At 36.7% G+C, this 23002-nt stretch overlaps 1 protein-coding gene across 3 annotated transcripts in view; it reads right to left on the bottom strand.

The window, feature by feature from the left end:
- Nucleotides 1-23002, bottom strand: part of RABGAP1L (RAB GTPase activating protein 1 like) — a 657995-nt gene that overhangs the window by 546076 nt on the left and 88917 nt on the right. For all 3 annotated transcript variants that reach the window (NM_001444343.1, XM_084974329.1, XM_013989628.3), the window contains 2 exon segments: nt 16900-17010; nt 18483-18640. In NM_001444343.1, the coding sequence (NP_001431272.1) occupies nt 16900-17010; nt 18483-18640 (269 nt within the window).

The following is a 23002-nucleotide window of genomic DNA, read 5'->3' as shown; positions in this document are numbered from 1 at the left end:
AGAACTTTTTAGGAGAAAAGAGAAACAATGGTCTGAAAGAAGCAAGGGAATGCAAGAAAGATGCCTCCACACTTCCAGGCCAGAGGTACAAGGGGTGGAAAGAGAGGAAACAGCCATCATTTGAAAGGACTGTAAAAAAAAAAAACAGTGGACTCAAGCAAAGGCCAGATTATATCAAGTGAATGTAATGTTCAGAAATAAGATTGAAGATAAAAGGAATTGTGCTCATGATAAACTATGAAGTTGGACAAAGGTGTAGATAAGAGTCAGATGAAGGGACATGCAGAATCTTGTAGGAATTTGAATTTGAGTGTTGATGGAAAACCCAGGGCTTCTTACAAGGCCTGAAAGAAACAGGCAAAGTAGATTATTTCAGTGAGGCTGAAGGCTGAAGGCTGAAGGCTGAAGGTAAGAAGAAGGATCTTGGCAAGAGCACACAAAGTCCTAGAGAACTCTATTTTACTCCACTTTTGGAAAACTGTGATATACAAGACAAGGGAGGGACAGTATTACCAGAGGAATAAGGAGTTCTGGGCACCCTCTTACTGTTACTGATGCGAGGTAGGAAGGACAACAGAACATGAGTGTGAAGGAGGTCTTACTTGAAGAGCATCAAAAAAAAAAAAAAAAAAAAAAAACAACAACCAAAATTAGGTCCCCCTGACTTATTTTTGCTTTTTGTCATAAACCTCAAAAGTTTTGCACAACAAAGGAAACCATAAAAACAAAAAGAAAAGACAACCTGCAGAATGGGAGAAAATTTTTGCAAACAATGTAACAGATAAGGGTCTAATCTCCAAAATACACAAACAACTCACATAACTCAACAACAACAAAAAACCAACCTAATCAAAAAATGAGCAGAAGATCTAAATAGACATTTCTCCAAAGACAAACAGATAGCCAACAGGCATGAAAAGATGCTCAACATCACTAATTATTAGGGAAATGCAAATCAAAACCACAATGAGGTTCCACCTCACACTGGTCAGAATGCCCATCATTAACAAGTCTACAAATAAAATGCTAGAGATGGTATGGAGAAAAGGGAACCCTTCTACACTGTTGCGGGGGATGTAAATTGGTACAACCACTATGGAAAACAGTATGGAGGTTCCTCAGAAAACTAAATACAGACCTACCAATTATCCAGCAATCCCATTCCTAGGCGTATATTCGAACAAACTTATAATTCAAAAAGATACATGCAACTCTATGTTCACTGCAGCACTATTCACCATGGCCAAAACACTGAAACAACCTAAATGTCCATCAACAGATGAATGGATTCAGAAGATGTGGTGTGTGTGTGTGTGTGTGTGTGTGTGTGTGTGTGTGTAAAATTCAATACTACTCAGCCATAAAAAAGAACAAAATAATGCCACTCGCAGCAACATGGATGCAACCAAAGATTCTCATACTAAGTGAAGTAAGTCAAAAGAGAAAGACAAATACCGTATGATATCACTTATGTGTGGAATCTAAAATATGGCACAAATAAACCTATACACAAAACAGAAACAGACTCACAGACATAGAGAACAGACTTGTTGCCAAGGGGGAGAGGGGAGGCAACTGGGTAGACTGGGAGTTCGGGATTAATAGATGCAAACTATTACATTTGGCAGGGATGAACAACACGGTCCTACTGTACAGCACAGGGAACTATATCCAATCTCTTGGAACAGAACATGATGGAAGGTAGTGTAAGAAAAAGAATGTATTTGTATGTATGACTGGGTAACTATGCTATACAGCATAAACTGGCACAATACTGTAAATCAACTACATTTTAATTTTTTTAAAAAAGGAAAAAAACTGGAGTTCCCATCGTGGCTCAGTGGTTAACGAATCCGACTAGGAACCATGAGGTTGCTGGTTCGATCCCTGGCCTTGCTCAGTGGGTTAAGGACCCAGCGTGGCAGTGAGCTGTGCTGTAGGTCATAGATGTGGCTCAGATCCCACCATGCTGTGGCTCTGGCGTAGGCCAGGGACTACAGCTCTGATTGGACCCCTAGCCTGGGAACGGCAGAAGCGGCCCCAGAAAAGGCAAAAAGACAAGAAAAAAAAAAAAGCAAAAAAACTAAGTAGTTCTTTTGGTGAGAATATCACCAAAGACACTCTCAGGTGATAAGTCTGCAAAATGGCAAATACAAATATATATTTATTATACTTTCCTCATAACCTCATCTCACAAATACTACTGCTCCTCTGAAGACAAGGTCCAAAAAAGCTATTTTATGTCCTCATAAAGAGAACTTCAGTTAGGCAAATACGCATTTTATGTAATCAATAAAAGCTAAACAGACACAAGGAAGGAACTGGTTATTTGAAATCTGATTTCTGGATGAAAAACTAGTCACAATAAAACGCTTTTCTGTTGGAGTCCCCAAGACCACTCCAGGTTCAAATATTTGCTCTGAGAACTCACAGGACTCAGCATATTGTTGTACTTATGCCCTCGGTTCATCAGCATGAACAGATACAAAGTAAAATCAGCAAAGGGAAACGGCACATGGGATGAAACCCAGAGGAAACCAGGCACAAACTCCAAAAGTCCTCTCCCTGGGAAGTCACAAGACACACCTGATTGCCCCAGCAGCGAGATGTGACATGTGTGAAACATCAGGGTAGCTTAGAGAGACTCAGTTTCTCTTGGGGCTGGTCACATAGGCATCTTCTGCCAAGCATGTACCAAAATTCCAGACTCCAGAAGGAAAGCAGGTGTTCAACACAAACCATGTTGTTTGTACTAACAGTTTAGACCCAGTGAGCCACTCTTCTCAGTTCTGGGAATGGAGGAAACCCTCCCAAAAGCCAAGTTTCCATATGCCAGTCAAAAACCAACCTTACAAGCTGATCTTGTTAGGAATAATAGCTTCAGTCTTCCTATGTTAATTCTTCTCTGTTCAGCCCTATTTGGTATTTCCATTTTAAGTTAAAAAAATTCTAATACAAAATAATATCATCTGTGCATATGGATTCCTCAAAAGCTCAACATTTAAAGCAGCTGAATCAAGCTATATAAAGCTTTGATCTGTTATCGAAAGCGTAACAGTTTTCTAGTGGAATAATGGAATAACGTACCAGGTTATATAAACCTTAAAGAAAACAGGTAAATAACAATGAAAAGTAATATGAGAATAAAAAGAATAAGTAAACTATTAAAATATTAAAAATATAAAAAGTCAAACTAATATTTAAGCACAAATATTTCTCACATGAGTTATTTCACTTTTGTAATTAATTGCCTAAAGTCCTACTAAATAAAAATAACACTTTATGTAGTTCTTCCTCCCACTTCCTTTCAAATAAACCAAGATGTTTAAAACAAAAGCTATAGCGTTCCTATTGTGGCTCAGCAGGTTACAAAACCAACTAGTAACCATGAAGATGCAGGTTTGATCACTGGCCTCGTTCAGTGGGTTAAGGATCTGGTGTTGCTGTGAGCTGTGGGGCAGGTCGCAGATGTGGCTCAGATTCCATTTTGCTGTGGCTGTGGCTGTGGCGTAGATCTGCAGCTATAGCTCCAATTCAACCCCTACCCTGGGAACTTCCATATGCTGCATGTGTGGCCCTAAAAATAAAAAATAAAATAAAAAAAAAGGAGGAAGAGGAAAAATTATTTTTAAAAAACTATGCTTCTATTATAAAGAAGAACAAAATATTAGTAACTAAGCAATATTTACTAGTGATATAATTATATCTATGGGTAATTAATACCTCTTCTCATCCCTCCCCCCAAAATATCACACAAGAGTCAAATAGAAAGGCTTTATAGGAAGACTACCAAGACCCTGAATTCAAATCTTCATGTTGTCTCTTGTTAGCTGTTTTTTAGCAGGCAAAATAACATGCTTTGGCTTCCTTCCTCTGCCAAAAAGTAAATAAAAAGATAACTTATTTTACATGATTCTTTGCTTGAGTATAAAAAACATTATTCAATAAACACCTGGGATGGACATGGACATATGGTAGAAATCATTAAACAGTGCTTATTATCCTTGCTATTATTATGAAAATTAAAGGACTATCAGTTAAAAAGACTATCTTTTTTTTTTTTCACCATAGCAATGTATCAGAAACTTTATCTATAGGCTGGTTGATTTCATTAGCCACTAGTTCAATTAGATACTGTCAGTATAGGTTCAGCTGGGAAAGAGAACATGCAAATAATTTGGACATGGAAAGTTTACTATAAATAAGTGTTATCTTTGGGAGAGTGACTATAAAGAGAATTCTAAAGACTACCCTAAAGCTGAGGAAGAGTACCCCAAGGAAGAGAAAACTTGGAAAAAAGATCTTCTCTCTAAAGCTGATATTCTAACCTAACTGGAGAATGTATAACTGCAGCCTCATGTATGACAAAGAAGTTTTCTGGACTGCCCAGGCAAAGCTGGACCAAAAGCAAATGGGAAATAGCCCTTTAGGGTGCAGGTAGCCAAGGCTGGCAGGCAGGTAAACAAAGGAAAAGCCAGCTCACAGGCTCGGTGGTGCAAAGCCTAAGGCCCACAGTGCCTGTCTCTGGAGGAAGATCTCACTGAGCCAGGGCCAGGACCATGAGTTCACAGAGGGAATGCATGTCCTGCATGCACAGAGGAGCAGAGCATCACTGAATGTCGCAGAATGTTATAACAAGAGTAAGAAACAATCACAAGACACCAAAACAAGAAGTCCCTTCCTCCTGTGGTGTCTCTCTAGCACCCTCTACTGGCACAATTTAATATTGTGCTTGCTGCAAAGAAGAAATGCATAAAGTTTGCATGCACTAATACAGATCAAGGAAGAGGGTATATTTGGAACCTAGAGGCAATGAGTTGATAATTGGCATAGGATATAGTTAAAATATCCCCATGTATTCTAATTACTTAACATCCAGGTTAGAAATCAAAATTTCTTAAGCAATAAATTAAGAAATTATTTTCTTAATGTAAATCAAGAATGTAAATTGTACAGCCACTATGGAAAACAACATGAAGTTTGCTCAGAAAGTTAAAAATAGATCTTCCATATGATCCAGCAATTCCACCTCTGGGTATATACCCAAAGGAAATGAAAACCAGATATCAAAGAGATATCACTCCCATGTTTATTGTAGCATTATTCACAAAAGCCATGATATGGAAACAACCTAAATGCCAAGCAATGGATGAATACACAAAGAAGATGTGGTATATACAATAGGATAGTATTCAACAATGAGAAGAAGGAAATTCTGCCATTTGGGACAACAAAGGTGGATCTTGAGGACATTATGCTAAGCCAGATAGAAACAGATAAATCTGTATGATATCACTACTTTTATGTGGAATTCAAAAAAGTCAAACTCATAAAAACAAAAGAGTAAAATGTTGGTCACTGGGGAGTGAGGGAGTAGGAGAGATGTTCTTTAAGAGTACAAACTTGCAACTAATAGTAAACAAGTCTTCCAGATGGAATGCACCATAGAGTGAATATAGGCAACACTGTATTATAATCAAACTTGCTAAGAGACTAGATCTTAATTATTCCAACTACAAAGAAGAAATAATAATTACGTGATGTGACACACTAGAATACTACTCAGCCATGAAAAAGAACAAAATAATGCCATTTGCAGCAACACGGATGGAACTGAAGACTCTCATACTAAGTAAAGTAAATGAGAAAGACAAATACCATATGATATCACTAATATCTGGAATCTAATATATAGCACAAATGAACCTTTCCACAGAAAAGAAATTCATGGACTTGGAGAGCAGACTTGTGGTTGCCAAGGGGGAGGGGGATGGACTGGGAGTCTGGGGTTTATAGATGCAACCTATTGCATTTGGAGCAGATAAGCAATGAGATCCTGCTGTATAGCACAGGCAACTATATCAGTCACTTGCGATGGAACATGAAGGAGGATAATGTGAGAAAAATTATACACACACACACACACACACACACACACACATAGATATATATGTGACTGGGTCACTTTGCTATACAGTAGAAAACTGACAGAACACTGTAAACCAACTATAATGGAAAAAATTAAAATCATTTTAAAAATGTTTTTAATTAAAAAAATTACATGATGTGACAGAGGTGAGTGCTATCACTACAATGGCCATCATATTATATAAAAGTAACAAATCAACACACACCTTAAATTTATACAATGTTACATGTCAAATATATTACAATTTTTCTAAAAAGGGGGGAGTTCCCATCATGGCTCAGCAGTAACAAATTGGACTAATATCCATGAGGATGAGGGTTCAATCCCTGGCCTTGCTCAGTGGGTTAAGGATTCTGCATTTCTGTGAGATGTGGTGTAGGTCGCAGACACGGCTCAGATCCTGTGTTGCTGTAGCTTTGGTGTAGCCTGGCAGCTGCAGCTCCATTTCAACCCCTAGCCTGGGAATCTCCATATGCCACAGGCACAGTCCTAAAAAGACAAAAAAAAAAAAAAAACTACATTTGAACAACCTAGGCCTTTCCTCCACTAGGGCCTGGTAGCCCCTTTGTAACTATCTTGATGAGTCACCTTAGGTTAAATAAAGATCAGTAAAAATTTCTTGCCACTAGAAAAATAATTAAAAATTATAATATAGAAACATACTATGATTTACAAAAGGATTTGAAAAGATCTCTAGCAAAGGTCTAGAGACTGTACCAATGTCAATTTTCTAGTCTGTATATTGTACTTACAGTTATGTAAGATGGTATTATTATTATTATTATTATTATGTCTTTTTTTTGCCATTTCTTGAGCCACTTCCACGGCATATGGAGGTTCCCAGGCTAGGGGTCTAATCGGAGCTGTAGCCGCCGGCCTACACCAGAGCCACAGCAACACAGGATCCAAGCCGAGTCTGTAACCTACACCACAGTTCACGGCAATGCCGGATCCTTAACCCACTGAGCAAGGCCAGGGATGGAACCTGCAACTTCATGGTTCCTAGTCGGATTTGTTAACCACTGAGCCACGACGGGAACTCCAAGATGTTATTATTGGGAGAAGCTGAGTGATGTGTACACGGGGCCTCTCTACACTACTATTTTAACTTCCTGTGAGTCTGTAATTATTTCAATTTTAAAAGTTCATTTTTAAAATTAAGCCCCAAGACATCTAGAGTAGATACTTATAAAAACATGTGACAGAAAGCACTTATGTTTTCACTGCCAATATTTAAAAAGTATCTCTTAAAATACATTACTGAAAAAGTAATAGTATTATATACATACTTCTATAGAGCCACCTCCCTCTTCTGGGTGCCTGCAAAAACTAGCAATGGACGATATTGAAAATTCTGTCCTAATTACACGCTCCAATCCAAAGGCTGGGAGATGGACAGAAGCTTCCAATTTCTCATTCTCCAAAGCATCTGATAATGCCAATAGCCCTTTATCAACTGTCATTTGAAATAGCTATCAGAGAACAACAAAAGTAGTTCTGTATAAACACATTTTGTTTTTCTAAGGTAAAAGAGTTACCTTTCTACTGCCTTATAAGAAAACTCGAAGAAGACAAATGAGTAAATTCAAAAACATATTTTAACATACTAGCAGACTTTGGGTCACCCTACTTTTTCTTATTTACAGGTCGGAGAAAAATGATATCCACTAAGAAAAATTATCAGGACACATTAAACTCTTGATTTTGTTAAAATATTTCAAAAATTTATATAAGAGAAAAATAAGCAAATCAAATTAACATCTAGGCAACTAGAAGTCAGTGACTTGAGATTCTTTCCAAATAAAACTATTTAACAACTTGGTGGGGTGAAGACAAAAATGAGCGCTATATAAATCCAGCAAAAGATGTTCAGAATGGTCTAATATCCAATTACATCAGCCTCCAAATAATAAACAGTTCAGGTTCTACTTCCCATCTACCTTAGAGATGTCAAATCATACTAGAAAATTGTGTTTTTATGTGAGAAGAATAGAGCCCCAGGTGATTTTTTTTTTTTTTCCAGTACTTGTTAGGCTTGAAAATCTTTTCCTCAAGACAAGAACACAAGGCAAGGTACATGTCAGTCACTCATGCTTTGAGGTATGGTACTTAACACTTTACCTTCTCATGATGTAGTTTTTGCTACAAGCCAGCAAGCACAAATTAAGAACTGAAGCTGAATTTATTATCAAAACAGGCACATCACTGAATCACTCTACAAATGATCAAACTGCCATTTAGCAATGATGTGTTTTCTATAATACACGTATTTTTTAATGTGTATGTAATGATTATGCTCCCTCAAGTTAGGATCAAAGTGACTCACAATAATTCTTTCTAGCAGTAATGGCCCATGTTACTCAACACAAACAAGGTTGTGTATTTACAATAAATCTAATAATTGTACTGTGCTTGCTGTGTCAATATGTAATTCTGGTTTACATAGCAAAGATCAGGGCCGGTCCCTAGGAACAAAGTGATCTGACAGACATAAAACCCCAAAGCCAAAATTTCTTCCCCACTAACTGTCATCTGAAATTACCATCAATAGAATTCTACTTCTTGTTAAGAATCTGTAAAAAGAGCCATTTTCCAAATGCATACGGTATTATTTGCCCTGAATCATTTGGTAACAAGTTAAGAAGCAATACTTGGCAAAAATCAACTAGCCAGAAAATTAATACAGCAAAAAATGAAAAATCTCCCCCTCACTTTTAGGGTATCGAACACAATCAACAATCTATTCAAAGCACTGAAGTGACAGTGCTAAAGTATATTTTATACACTAGATAAAGGTTTATAAATCTATTATCTTTTTAGCAATATGTTAGAAAATCTTTTGCAATATTTCTACACATGGTGAAACTGAAACTCATGAAAATGCCAGCCTGACAGGAATGAAGAAGACGGCCGTCTCTACTTTGGAAACACCAGGAGAGCCTGACTAGATCAGACCTGCTCTAACATTTTAACTGGAGTCTCTCAATAATTAGGCTTGGTCTGCTCTTCTCACACATTTCAGATTACAATCATCATGTTTTCTCCTCTTAGCTGTGACTGTTAGTTTTCTCTACAAACCAATCAGCTCTTCTACCAGGACACAGTGCCCCTGGGTTTGAAGCGTTTAAATATTACTTTCAAATGCTGCTGGAAATACACCAAAGAACACCAATCCATTTATGTTTTAACTGGTTTGATTAATTTTAAACTTAGCATATAATCATGATTTAAATGGGTACCATCTGCAAAAGTATACATTCAGGAATCTGATAGCCTTGGTTTAAACCCTGGCTCTATCACTTTCTGGCCAAGTAACCAAATCACTTCTCACTTAGCCTCTGTTTCATCTTCTGTTTAAAAAAAACAACAACAAAATAACAAAACAAAACAAAAAAGGGTAATAATTGTAATACCTTTCTCACATGTTGTTATGACAATTAAATTTTATAACAGCCATCACAGTAAGGCCTCAATAAATATGGGCTGTTAATAATACTTTCTTTCATATGTCCAGTTCCTAAATAAAGTTTAATATGTAAAATCTAACATGAGTGATTGAGAAGCAGAAAAATATTAGAAATTTTCAAAACATGAGAACAGTTTTCACATTTCCTTTAAACAAGTTAGGATTAGGTGCAATGTTCTATTATTCCCTCCATATTGCAATGAATTTAGTCTTTGCCCTAACTTCATAAAATTTTCATACACTTTTTATTCATTTATTCAAGTTTTTAAAAGGAGGAAGTAGAGAGTAAGAATATTTATTCTGAACTAGATGGACTTGGTATTTAATGGTATGACCTTGGGAAAGCTATTTAACCTCTCTTCTGTGCCCCATTTCCTTCGACTGTACAATGAATATAATTGTACCTACACCTCACAGGCAGCATTTAGAACAGTGCTCAACACAGAGAAAGTGCTAAGTAAATACTAAGTAGCTAGCTACAAAGCTCTGGTGCCTAGCACAGTGCTAGACATCAGAGATTCTGACATAAACCACACAGTACTTGCTTTCAAAGGGGTCAAGACTGATAATCACAATATAATTTGTCAAATATATACACGAGGAAAGCTTGAGCCCTTGAATGCACAGAGAAATGGCTTTTTCATAATAAAATTAGTATTTTAAAAAACCCAAAGTATTGAAAATTAGCATTCAGAGTGGGTGATGGATGCACAGGGATTCAATGTAGTATCTACTTTTGCCTATGTTGGATATTTCACAAAATGAGGGTTTTTTTTTTAAGTGATAAATCATTTTCTCTTTCAGAAGATAAGCCAAAACTACATAATTTGGAGGATTTTCTTTCATATCACTGTCTTTATACTTCAAATGAACTTTGTCAGCAATGCTGAAAATGTGGAGCTTAAGAATTCTCTTGACAATGCTGCCACCTAATGGATTACCTTAAATTCCACCATTCATATTTTGTGATTTAATACATTAAATACCACATATAATCCAATAAAAAGAATTTCTTCTTTAAAAAGGGATAAATCTGAGTATTTTTTAAAAATACCCCCTATCACAGTAAATTGTGTTTGCTATGTTGAACAACATATTGTTTGGGGAAAACCCATTAGCCTGAAGCAATTTTATAGTCTGGATGTTGACAGGTCATCTGACAGACTTGTAAAAAAGGAAACAAAAAAACTTAACAGATTTGGTAATTATTGCTGAATATATGAATCCATAGTTGTTAGATATTATCATCATCAGCATTAATTATATTACACAAAAGAAATATATTAAGGCATTCCCATCATGGCACAGCGAAAATGAATCCAGCTAGGAACCATGAGGTTGCGGGTTCGATCCCTGGCCTCGATCAGTGGGTTAAGGATCCGGCATTGACATGAGCTGTGGTATAGATCAAAGACGTGGCTCAAATCCTTCATTGCTGTGGCTGTGGTGTAGCCTGGCAGCTATAGCTCCAATTCAACCCCTAGCCTGGGAATCTCCATATGCTGTGGGTACAGCCCTAAAAAGGAAAGGGAAGGAAAGGAAAGGAAAGGAAAGGAAAGGAAAGGAAAGGAAAGGAAAGGAAAGGAAAGGAAAGGAAAGGAGGAAGGAAGGAATATAGTAAGTGGTTACAAACGGAACAAATTTTTTCAACTGTTTTAATGTTATACAAATGGGTACTTCTGTCTTAGGTAAAATTTCTAATGATTATAATTTATACTGACTGAAAAAGTGCTTTATCTCAAACAACCTAGGCTGAATTTGAGATAATGTGCTCTGGAAAAAAAATGCCTTAAAATTATTCAAAAAGTAGTTTAAGTGATAATGACACAGACATTGAAGATTATTGAGGAAAGTCTGAATTAAGTTGTCTTATGAATATGAGAGTGGGCAGAGGCTGTATTTCTAAGTTACAGTATGTGTAATATTTTAAGATGTGTGTAAATGTTTCAGTTAACAAAGAAAACATAATTAGGCATTTGATTATTTCACCTATATTCACCAAGGTTTCTATATTCAAGTCAATCCAACCTGGAGCATCTCACCGGGAAAAGGAAGAACTGCTTTATGTACAAGCACAATATAGGCCTCTATAGCAGAGGTGTAATATACAATTCAAACATAAAACTTCAATATGTTTAATAATGTTTATTAAAAGTTAAATTACTCAAGCCAACACCTAATACTTCTTTGCCTGTGTCACTACAAACTGGTTGATAGAGAGCTGCTTTTCATTATGCCAGAGGGGAGCGCTGGGGTTATTTCATAAGGACACAGGGTTTGAAGGGGTTCCCACTGGCAAATCCTGGGACAATTTGAGCGCCAAAATAACTAAGAACAATAGTGAATTATAAACTACTTTGTGGGAGGAGAGGATTCAAAAGCCAATGTTAATAACAAGCAAAGTAATAAATGGAAAAGAAGGAAGAGCTCTGACTTGCAGGAGGAATGTCAAGGGCTGACTAGAGAAAATGCAAAAGATGGCAAACTACCACTTTGCATTCATCATACTAAAGACTGGATCAGACAAGAATCATGAATGAAAGCTAAAGCAAGGAAGAAATTTTGATGATGAGTAGGATGTTTCCAAGGGTGTCCCCACAAATTGCTTACTAGCTGCAAAGGAGGGGGGAAAAAAGGAATTATGTGGAAAAACCACATATCTTCACTGGTAATCAAAATTAACATCACAGGAAAGGGACAGATGGTTAGCAAATGCTGCCATGTGTGATACACTGTGAAGAAAGGAACATCACCTATGCAGCAACAAATTACCTGACTCTAATCATGAGGAAATATATGATAAACCAAAAACAAGCAATGTTATATTAAAAAGAGGGGAAAGGGATGTATTCTTCAAAAATGTCCATGATGTAAGAGGGAGAGAAATTTTGTGGAAATGTTTCCAAATTGAAGAAATCTAAAGACAAACAGCCGCCAAATGCACTACCTGACCCTAGGGTAAATCTTGAACTGGATTGGGGGGGGGGTGTTATTGGGTTAACTGACAAAATTAGAGACAAAGAGTAGGTTAGATAAAAAGTGTTGTAAGAAAGCTTAATTTACTGAAGTTAATAGATATAATGTGGTTATATAAGAGATACCCTTGAGGAATTCCCATCATGACTCTCTCAGCAGAAACAAAACTGACTAGTAACCAAGAGGACACAGGTTTGATCCCCAGCCTCACTCAGTAGGTTAAGGGTCCAGTGTTGCCATGAACTGTGGTGTAGGTCACAGACGTGGCTCGGATTCCGAGTTGCTGTGGCTGTGGTGTAAGCCAGCAGCTGTAGCTTCAATTCGACCCCTAGCCTGGGAACCTCCATATGCCGTGGGTGCAGCCCTGGGAAAAAAAAAAAAGAGAGAGAGAGAGAGAGGGAGAGAGAGCAAGAGAGAGATCCTTGACTCTATTTTTAGGAAATACACATTTTCTAAGGGAACACATAGGGATAAAAACCATGATACAGGTAACTTGCTACTCTTTTTAAAAAAAGTTTTATTGGAGTATAGTTGACTTAAAATGTTGTATTAGTTTCAGGTGTACAGCAAAGTGAATCATCTATATGTACATTCTTTTTTCCCATCTAGGTTATTGCAGAATATTGAGTAGATGTCCCTGTGCTATACAGTAGGTCCTTGTTAGTTATCTATTTTATATTCCATAGTGTGTATAAACTAATCCCATCCTCCTAATTTATCCTTCCCCCTCATGGGTTTCCCCTTTGGTGACCATAAATTTGATTTTGAAATCTATGTGTTTGATTGTTTTATAAATAAGTTCTATTGTATCATTTTTATTAGATTCCACATGTGAGTGATATCATACGATACCTTTGTCTGACTTACTTCACTTAGTATGATCATCTCTGGGTCCATCCATGTTGCTGCAAATGGCATTATTTTGCTCGTTATAGGGCTAAGTAATATTCCATTGTACATATGTACCACATCTCCCATTCCTCTGTTGATGGACATTTAGTTTGCTTCCATGTCTTGGGTGTTATAAATAGTGCAACAATGAACACTGGGGTGCATATATCTCTTCAAATCATTGTTTTCTCGAGGTATATGCCCAGGCGTGGGGTTGCTGGATCATATGACAGTTGTATATTTAGTTTTTTTAAAGAACCTCCATACTGTTTTCATAGTAGTTTTACCATTTACTCTACTACCAACAGTGTAGGAGGGTTCTCTTTTCTCCACACACTCTCCAGCAATTTATTGTCTGTAGATCTTTTGATGATGGCCATTCTGATCAGTGTGAGGTCGCTGTAGTTTTGATTTGCATTTCTCTAAAAATTAGCGAAACTGAGCACCTTTTCATGTGCTTTTTGGCCATCTGTCTGTCCTCTTTAGAGAAATGTCTATTTAGGTCTTCCGACCATTATGACTGGGTCATTTGCTTTTTTGATATAAAGCTACATGTGATGTTCGTATATTATGGAGATTAGTTCCTTGTTGGTTGCTTTGTTTGCAAAAATTTTTCTCTCATTCTGTGGGTTTTTTTCATTTTTTTATGGTTTCCTTTGCTCTGTAAAAGTTCTTAAGTTTAATTAATTAGGTTTTTTCCATTATAGCTGATTTACAGTGTTCTGTCAATTTCTGCTACACAGCAAAGTAACCCAGTTATACATATATATACACACATATATATGTGTACATATATGTACACATATATATGTATACATATATGTACACATATATATGTGTGTATATATATATATATAAAACACATTCTTTTTCTCATACTATCCTCCATCATGTTTCATCACAAGTGACTAGATAGAGTTTCCAATGCTATACAGCAGGATCTCATTGCTTATCCACTCCAAATGCAATAGTTTGCCTCTATTAACCCCAAACTCCCAGTCAATGCCACTCCCTCCTCCTCCTCCCCCTTGGCAACCACAAGTCTAGTCTCCAAGCCCGTGAGTTTCTTTTCTGTGGAAAGGTTCAATTGTGTCATATATTAGATTCCAGATATGTGATAGCTTATGTTTTTCATCACTCTAGGAGGTGATACTGCTGCAATTTATGTCAGAGTATTCTGCCATTGTTTTCTGCCAAGTATTCTGCCTTGAGTTTTATAGCATCCAGTAACTTACTCTCAAATTGTTTAGAAAAAGTCATGTGTGTATGTGTGTGTGTGTGTGTGTGTGTGTGTGTGTATGCGCGCGCGCGCGCGCACAGAGAGAGAGGGAGAGAAAGACTGAGAGAAACTGAGAAAGTGGGTGCAAAGTAAATGGGGCAGAATGTTATCCATAGGTGATTCTGAGTAAAGAGTATACAGCTGTTCTCTGTACCAGTTTTATTTTTTAACTCTTCTTTAAGTTTGAAATTACTTCCAAATAATAAGATTAAAACATTGCTGTATTTACTGTTAACCCCAAAAAATAAAGTTAACAATAAAATTAAAATACCATCATTCTTTTGGTACTAAATTATTCAAAACCAACAATACCTTTAATCTTTAAGAAACTATCCATTTTAAGACTCATAATTACTTTTTTATGACTAGGAAAGGAATTAAAAGATGACAAGTATAATTATAAGATCCATCAACTGTTAAACAATTTCAGAGACGTTAAATGTGAAAACATGCATCTTAAAAATTCGTGAAATGTGAAATGTGTTTTTATATAAGGCCAAACTTCATCAACAATTAAAAACACATGCATGCGTCATTGTTCCAAGATGCTGATCAGAACGTTTCCTACTATCTGGATACTGGCAGTAGGATGCAAAGATAGGAACAAAGTGGAGCTAAATACCTGACACTCTAAAAAAAGCTTCTCTTAGATTTAAGGGGGACAGAGGTGACTATGATGCCATCGGCCAGCACCTCGGCTGGCCCCCACCTCCATCCCAATCTAGAGAATGTGGAGAGGAAGAGAGAGAGTAGTCACAGTATACAGCAGCCTTAACGAAGAAGTGTTCTTTCTCTTGTGATCACCACCACTTTTTCTTACTCCTTCAAGTCAAGTGAATGGGTATTTGTCTGTATTTTCAGTTTTCTGCCACTATAAATGACGTTTTAACAAATATCCTTAAAAATAGGTCTTTAGTGGAGTTCCCATTGTGGCGCGGTGGTTAATGAATCCTACTAGGAACCATGAGGTTGCAGGTTCAGTCCCTGGACTTGCTCAGTGGGTTAAGGATCTGGCGTTGACGTGGCTTTGGAATAGGCCGGTGGCTACAGCTCCGATTCGACCCCTAGCCTGGGAACCTCCATATGCCGCAGGAACGGCCCTAGAAAAGACACACACACACACACACACACACACACACACACACACAAGGTCCTTAGTGTACTTTTATTCCCAGTAGGAAGATTCCCTATAATGGGACTGATGTGCCCAATTATAGGTATTTTTTAAATCTCTATAGACATTATCAGATTGCTTTTCAAAAGGGATGCACATACTCTACTCTTTTCCCCTCATTCTCACCAGGTTTACATGTTATCTTTGCCAATGTGATATCTTATTGTTACCTTAATTACATTTCCCAAGCTATTCATGAATCAGGACATCTTCACATATATATGTTTGCTGTGAAAAACTTTTCTGTGATTTGTCTATGCATACTCTTGCTCATTTTTCTCCTTTTTTCCTGCCAGTTGTTAAGAAACATATGTCTGTGACAGATAGTATCCTTTCATCTGTCATCTACATTACCATTTTTCCAAAAATATCATTTGTTATTGACTTTGCTTATAGTATCTGGTGTTCTACAAGAGGTTTGTTTTGTTTTTATATGGTAAAATAGAGACATAAACATAAAAACACATGCACACATGTGTGTATACGTGTGTATTTATATATTAAAATATATATATATAAATTAAAGATTCTGAAATCTCCATAATTAAGTGGACTTTTTAATAAACAAAAATGATTGAGAAGTTAAGGCTATTTGTCCTATATATAAATAAGGGAGAGAAGGAAAAAGCCCAAACAGGGTTGAAGCAGTTCTTTTTTTTTTTTTTTTCTGTCTTTTTGTCTTTTTTTTGCTATTTCTTCAGCCGCTCCCGCAGCATATGGAGGTTCCCAGGCTAGGGGTCTAATCGGAGCTGCAGCCTCCAGCCTATGCCACAGCCACAGCAACGCGGGATACGAGCCGTGTCTGCAACCTACACCACAGCTCAAGGCAACGTCGGATCCCCAACCCACTGAGCAAGGGCAGGGATCGAACCCACAACCTCATGGTTCCCAGTCGGATTCGTTAACCACTGCGCCATGACGGGAACTCCTGAAGCCGTTCTTAATGAAAAAAATAAAGCCATTTCATGTTTATTTCAATTAAGATTTTTCCATGAATCGGTTACCCTCAACTTATTTAAGCTAGGAAAGCATTATGATTCTCATCCTCATTTTTAAATGGAAAAATGGAAGTATGGTGAAAAGCCACGGTAAGTAATACAGCTAAGGTTCAAGTGTATGTTTTTTGAAACACACTAACAATGTCAATGTAAGGTTTTGGTAGCATTTAGGAACAAGCTGCTTACCTTTCAATAGCTAATTCCTTGTTAGAAAGTTGCTGCACGGTAATTACAACCTTCTTCTCTATTCCTTGTTTTAATTTGAAATAAAATTTATCTCTATCCTTAGGCACAGGACTGCAATATGCAAAAAGAACAGGAATTATCAATACAATGATTAAAAAGATACTCTATGTGAAGATGAGAATGAGACAAAGTATTTAAGCAACAACACCCAAATTCTTAAGATGTACTAAACCCTCATATTGCCATAGAGTAACTACAAACTTTATAGTCAGCAAAACAGAGTTGCTACTTAAGTGAGCTTATGAGAGCTTTATATTTTATCTCTAACCAAGGTTTAAAACAAAACTTTTTAAATGACATCATTACAAATTTCAGCTTTTAAATTTTAACAAACTTAGGAACAAGGTTTATTTGATTACTTTTTAGACTGTCACATTTCTGGTTTAACTGGTTATAAGGTCATGAATGCCTTTAGCACAGTGAAACTCAAGGCAAAGCAAGTGAGAAGAGCTTACTTTTAAATATCTAGAATTTGAGACAACTGTGACAAATTCAAGTAATCATAAATAAAAGATGAACAAAGGGATATAGATTAGAGCAAGTTAAGTTCTGGCTTAGGCCAGAATGACATTTCTCAAGGATTACTTCATCAAAACAATATGTATATAAAATATAGGTTGTCTTATCTAAAAAGGAAAAACATCTTCTTATTTGACCTAAGACCCAATTTCTGTATCTGTAACAGTTAAAATACCTACCTGACAACCTGACAATTATTGTTAGATATAAAATATAGGCACATAAGTGATCATTTAAAAGTATAACTGTTTCCTATTATTTGCCTGTCTTTGAACTAAAGAAAAATATTTCAAATACACAACATTAATTAAATGATGGTTAAACCATACAATATTCTATAAGTAACCATTAAAAATAATTTTAATTAGGAACATTTTAATGGAAAAATTCTTACATTATGAAAAGAGAAAAACTATATATATACAACTGTATAAAAATACACCCTAAAAATCAAATATTAAAAGTGACTGTAGAAGTTCCCGTCGTGGTGCAGTGATTAACGAATCCGACTAGGAACCATGAGGTTGCAGGTTTGATCCCTGGCCTTGCTCAGTGGGTTAAGGACCCGGCGTTGCCATGAACTGTGGTGTAGGTTGCAGACGTGGCTCGGATCCCGCGTTGCTGTGGCCCTGGCATAGGCTGGCAGCTACAGCTCCAATTAGACCCCTAGCCTGGGAACCTCCATATGCCGTGGGAGCGGCCCTAGAAAAGGCAAAAAGACAAAAAAAAAAAAAAAAAAAGTGATTGTAGCTGACAACTGCTTTTTATCCTTCCATTATCTTACTAAGTTTTCTACAATGTCAGTGTTTTTAAATATCAACAAAATCATTTACATCATTTACATAAAATATCTGAAAAGAATGACAAAAGCGAACTATGCATTCACCAGTAAAATATCACCCTAAAGCTTTATACCAACATTGCATAGTTTCTAGAACCTTTATATCAGCCAATTTTTTATTTCAGACACAAAACCAATTTTTATTCTTTCCAAATAATCTCACCTAAAGTTTCCTTTTCCATCATCTTCTTTTACCTCCAAGGAGACACTGAAGGTAAACACATCACTGTCAGGGGTAGGAATAACTGGGTCTTTAACATCAGATACTTGTCTAGAAGAACGTTTGAAAGCTGTACAGAAACTATATAAAATTCTGCTTACCTAAAAGAAAATGAAAATAATATTAGACAATAATTTTAACTGCATTTTGACACCCTTCTCTCCAAATTCTTGAACCTATAACTTCCCATGGTTCTAATTTTCCCTAGCAAATAAAGTAGATATTGTCTAAGCATATATATACACAGAATTTATAAGTTTATATAGTTTATATAGTACATATACAGTCTAAGCATATATATATATATACACACACACACACACACATATGCTATATACATATAAATACACACACATACACACACACACAGTTGATCCATAAACGGCATGGATTTGAACTGCATGGGTCCATTTATACACATTTTTTTTTCAATAATTAATGACCCGTGGTTGGTTGAATTGGCAGATGGGGAACGGCTGATAATAAAGAACCACTAATATAGAGGACCAACTATAAATTTTACATGGATTTTTGACGGGCAGAGGGTTAGCGCCCCTAACACACACACACACACACACACACACACACACACACACACACACACACACACACACACACCCCCACACGTCGGCACATTGTTCAAGGGTCAACTATAATTTGCTTCTTTCCATCTGGCATTTAAACACCATAATAAAGATGTTTAAGTTAAATTCACAAAAGGAGCTGTATATGTTTATAGATGTTTATAGGACTCACAACATACTATTTTGCACTGAATGAATCCTAAGATAATTACTAGAATGATGCTGGCATTTAAATCTTTACAATGAAGACAAACAAGGTTTTTAACCCAAGTTGTCAATTTCTCTTTTCACATCCCTCAGCTTCAGAGGGCTAGATCCTGAGGCACAGAATAAAACAAACACTGTTTTTTGTGAAAAGCAAACATGGTAACATGATTTAAAGCGCTTCCAGGTTGTTACTCAATGTTGTGGTATAAATGCGCTGCAGAACGACTGAATGCTGAAATGGCTTGATCTAATTTACTAGTATTAAGCCACCTTGGTGACTACTTTTTATATTATAAAAAGTATAAGCTATATAAAAATAAATTAGATAAGCTATTATGTGACATAGATCAATCGATCGATCGATCGGTCTTCCTTGGTTCCAAAACAAGAATCATACCATTTCAAGCTTGTAAGGTGAAGCACAAAAGACCTCCCAAATAGCTTAGGCCACCCATAGGCTGAACAAGTGAAAACAAGATGAAATAGGAAGGGTTTAAAGAAAGGTAATATTCTCAAAATCTCACATTGAGAGGAACTAGTAATGAGACCTCGTTGAATATTAACAAATCCTTCACTTTAGAAAAAGGGAATTTCAAATTATTCTTTGAATTATGTTGGTCTAGGATTACAAAATTTCATAATTTGCTTAAAATAATAGCACTCTCATTAACAGTAGAATTTCTTAAAGAATGGGAGGGTCTTTCCTCAATTTTCTCTTTTTGTTACATTCATATACTCTACCTTTTCTCATACACACAATCCTTCACATTCAAAAACAAATGGTTCTCAAATTTCCAACAGTCGCACTTAAAGGCAGTAATCAGTGATTACTGTAAATTGCCTTTCCAATGCCAAATTAATAGTTCTCTAAATTAAATGAATTATATACGCTTTAAGAATGCTGCTTGTAGCCTAAAGTTCAACTTCAGCAAAAGCATTATATTTATATCACAGTGCTTGTAAAATTTTTAATATTATATTGTCTCATAATTTTATGTAAATGAGTAAAAATAGGGAGTTCCTGTAGTGGCTTAATGGAAACGAATCTGACTAGTATCCATGAGAATGTAGGTTTGAGCTCTGGCCTCACTCAATGGTTTGGGGATCTGGCGTTGCCATGAGCTGATGTGTAGGTCGCAGACATGGCTTGGATCTGGCATTGCTGTGGCTATGATATAGGCCAGCGGCTACAGCTCCAATTTGACCCCTGGCCTGGGAACCTCCATATGCCACAGGTATAGCCCTAAAAAAGACCAAAAATAAAAAAATAAATAAATAAGTAAGTAAAAATAATAAAGCAGCAAAGGATTGGTATTAATAAGAATTGCAGGGTGTTCCCGTCGTGGCTCAGTGGTTAATGAACTCAACTAGTATCCATGAGGACGCAGGTCCGATCCCTGGCCTTGCTCAGTGGGTTAAGGATCTGGGTGTTGCCGTGAGCTGCGGTGTAGGCCAGCAGTTACAGTTCCAATTCGACCTGGGAATTTCCATATGCCACAGGTGCCGCCCTAAAAAGACAAAAAAAAAAAAAAAAAAAAAAAAGGAAGAAATAAGAATTATAGACCTCAAATTTTACACAATTAAGACAATGATAAATTCACTCATTTATTTAACAAATATTTGTTGAGTGTCTTCAGTGTACTAAGTATTATTCTAGGTGCTAGGGATATAGCAGTGAACATGGAGATTGTATTTCAGCACATGTTAAGTTGAATGTACTTGAGATGAATGGGACAGAATCATCAGGTAAGGCAAAAGCAGAAATATTCAGCCTCAACCAGATCCTAATTTGACGTGGCTCAATAATTTAAGTGTTATCAAGGAAAAGAGAATCAAAGAACATACCAGAGCTAAGTCACTGAAAATTATGCCTGCAAGGTTTATATAAATATGGACATCAAATTATTTTCAGTTAAGTACTTCCCACTTCCTCACCCCCAAAAATATGAACTCTATTATTTATTTTTATGTTTTTAAGAAAACATATTTTAAGCATATTAAGAAAACATCACATGTGAAAAGAGGACCTGCACTTAATTTTTGATAATTAGTAGAGTCAAACCCCCAAAAGATTCATTCTTTTTCCTTCTCTCTTATATCTTCTTCTATTTCATTTTTTTGTACCAGAGCTGTCAGCAAGCCTGCCGTATCAGGCCACACCATAAAAAGACGAAGAACTTGGCAAATTCCCAAGTAGATGGGCAAGGCTTAGGAATTTCTTTTTAAAAAAGGCTTAAATATGAGGCTGATTCCCCTCTACCACTTAAATAAGTGGTAGAGGGGAATCAGACTGCACCTTTCTTTTTTGGAGGAAGGACACAACAGTACATTAAGAGAGGTCGAAACGTATTTAATTCTTACCCTATCTTAAAAGCGGATTTTTCCAACAATAAGGCTAAAGGTATTTGTGACTTTCAGAGTCTATGAATAAGCTGAGACGATGATCAAAGAATTTGTAGGGTGACTTCAGAAACAATGATTATCAATGTATACAGTTATAGGAACAAACTGTATAATCAAGTTCATCAAGAAATGAAATTTTAAACCATAATACCATGGAAAACATTTTTCTCATGTCACACTATTAAATACACATATACCACACACGCATGCACGCATGCATACACAATAATCAAGAATAGGCATTTTTTTGGCAGAAGTCAAAAGGTTTATTGACAAATAACACAGTACAATTTTTCACCAGAAGGCAGTACCCATAAAAAGCACTAATTAAAGAGTTCCTGTCGCAGCTCAGTGGAAACAAATCTGACTAGTATCCATGAGGATACAGGTTCGATCCCTGGCCTCGCTCAGTGGGTTAATGATCCGGCGTTGCCGTGAGCTATGGTGTAGGTTGCAGATGTGGCTTGGATCTGGCATTACTGTGGCTGTGGTGCAGGCCAGTGGCTACAGCTCTGATTAGACCCCTAGCCTGGGAACTTCCATATGCCATTGGTACACCCCTAAAAAAAAAAGAAAGCACTGGTTAAACACAAAACTATCTGTTGGGATTGGTGCTGTCATTGTTGCTTGAAGAGGTGGGGAGGAGGTTGCATGTAGATAATGTGGAAAGGAATACACCAAAATTTTAACTCTGATGGAATCCTGAGTATCTTTTATTTTCTTTTGTATTTCAGAATCTTCCAAATTCTCAAATATGCATTACATGTTAACAGTCAAAAAAGGTTATTAAACAAAACATTTACTTAAATAATAGTCAAATTTCCAAAATAAGGCCTGGTGGGCTAAGTATCCCACTCTGGCTCAGGTTACTGCTGTGGTATGGGTTCAGTCCCTGGCCCAGGAAATTCCTCGTGCCATGAACATGGTAAATGAAATGAAATGAAATGAGCAAATAAAATAAATAGGAGTTCCTGTTGTGGCGCAGCAGAAACGAATCTGACTAGGAACCATGAGATTGCGGGTTCGATCCCTGGCCTCTCTCAGTGGGTTAAAGATCCGGTGTTGCTGTGAGCTGTGGTGTAAGTTGCAGACACGGCTCAGATCTGGCATTGCTGTGGCTGTGGTATAGGCCGGCAGCTGCAGCTCCATTTAGACCCCTAGACTGGGAACCTCCATATGCCCTGGGTACAGCTCTAAAAAAGCCAATAAATAAATAATAAAATAAAATTTAAAAAACAGCCAAATCTTCTAAGATAAAAGCTTTTTCAC

This window comes from Sus scrofa, chromosome 9 (assembly GCF_054392235.1).
Source record: "Sus scrofa isolate SSC_HxYL_T2T_F1_AM1 chromosome 9, Sscrofa_HxYL_maternal_Yorkshire_Landrace_v2.0, whole genome shotgun sequence".
In the NCBI taxonomy this organism is placed as follows: Eukaryota; Metazoa; Chordata; class Mammalia; order Artiodactyla; family Suidae; genus Sus; species Sus scrofa.
The sequence above is the reverse complement of the archived record's forward strand: the minus strand, read 5'-3'. Positions and strand labels throughout refer to the sequence as shown.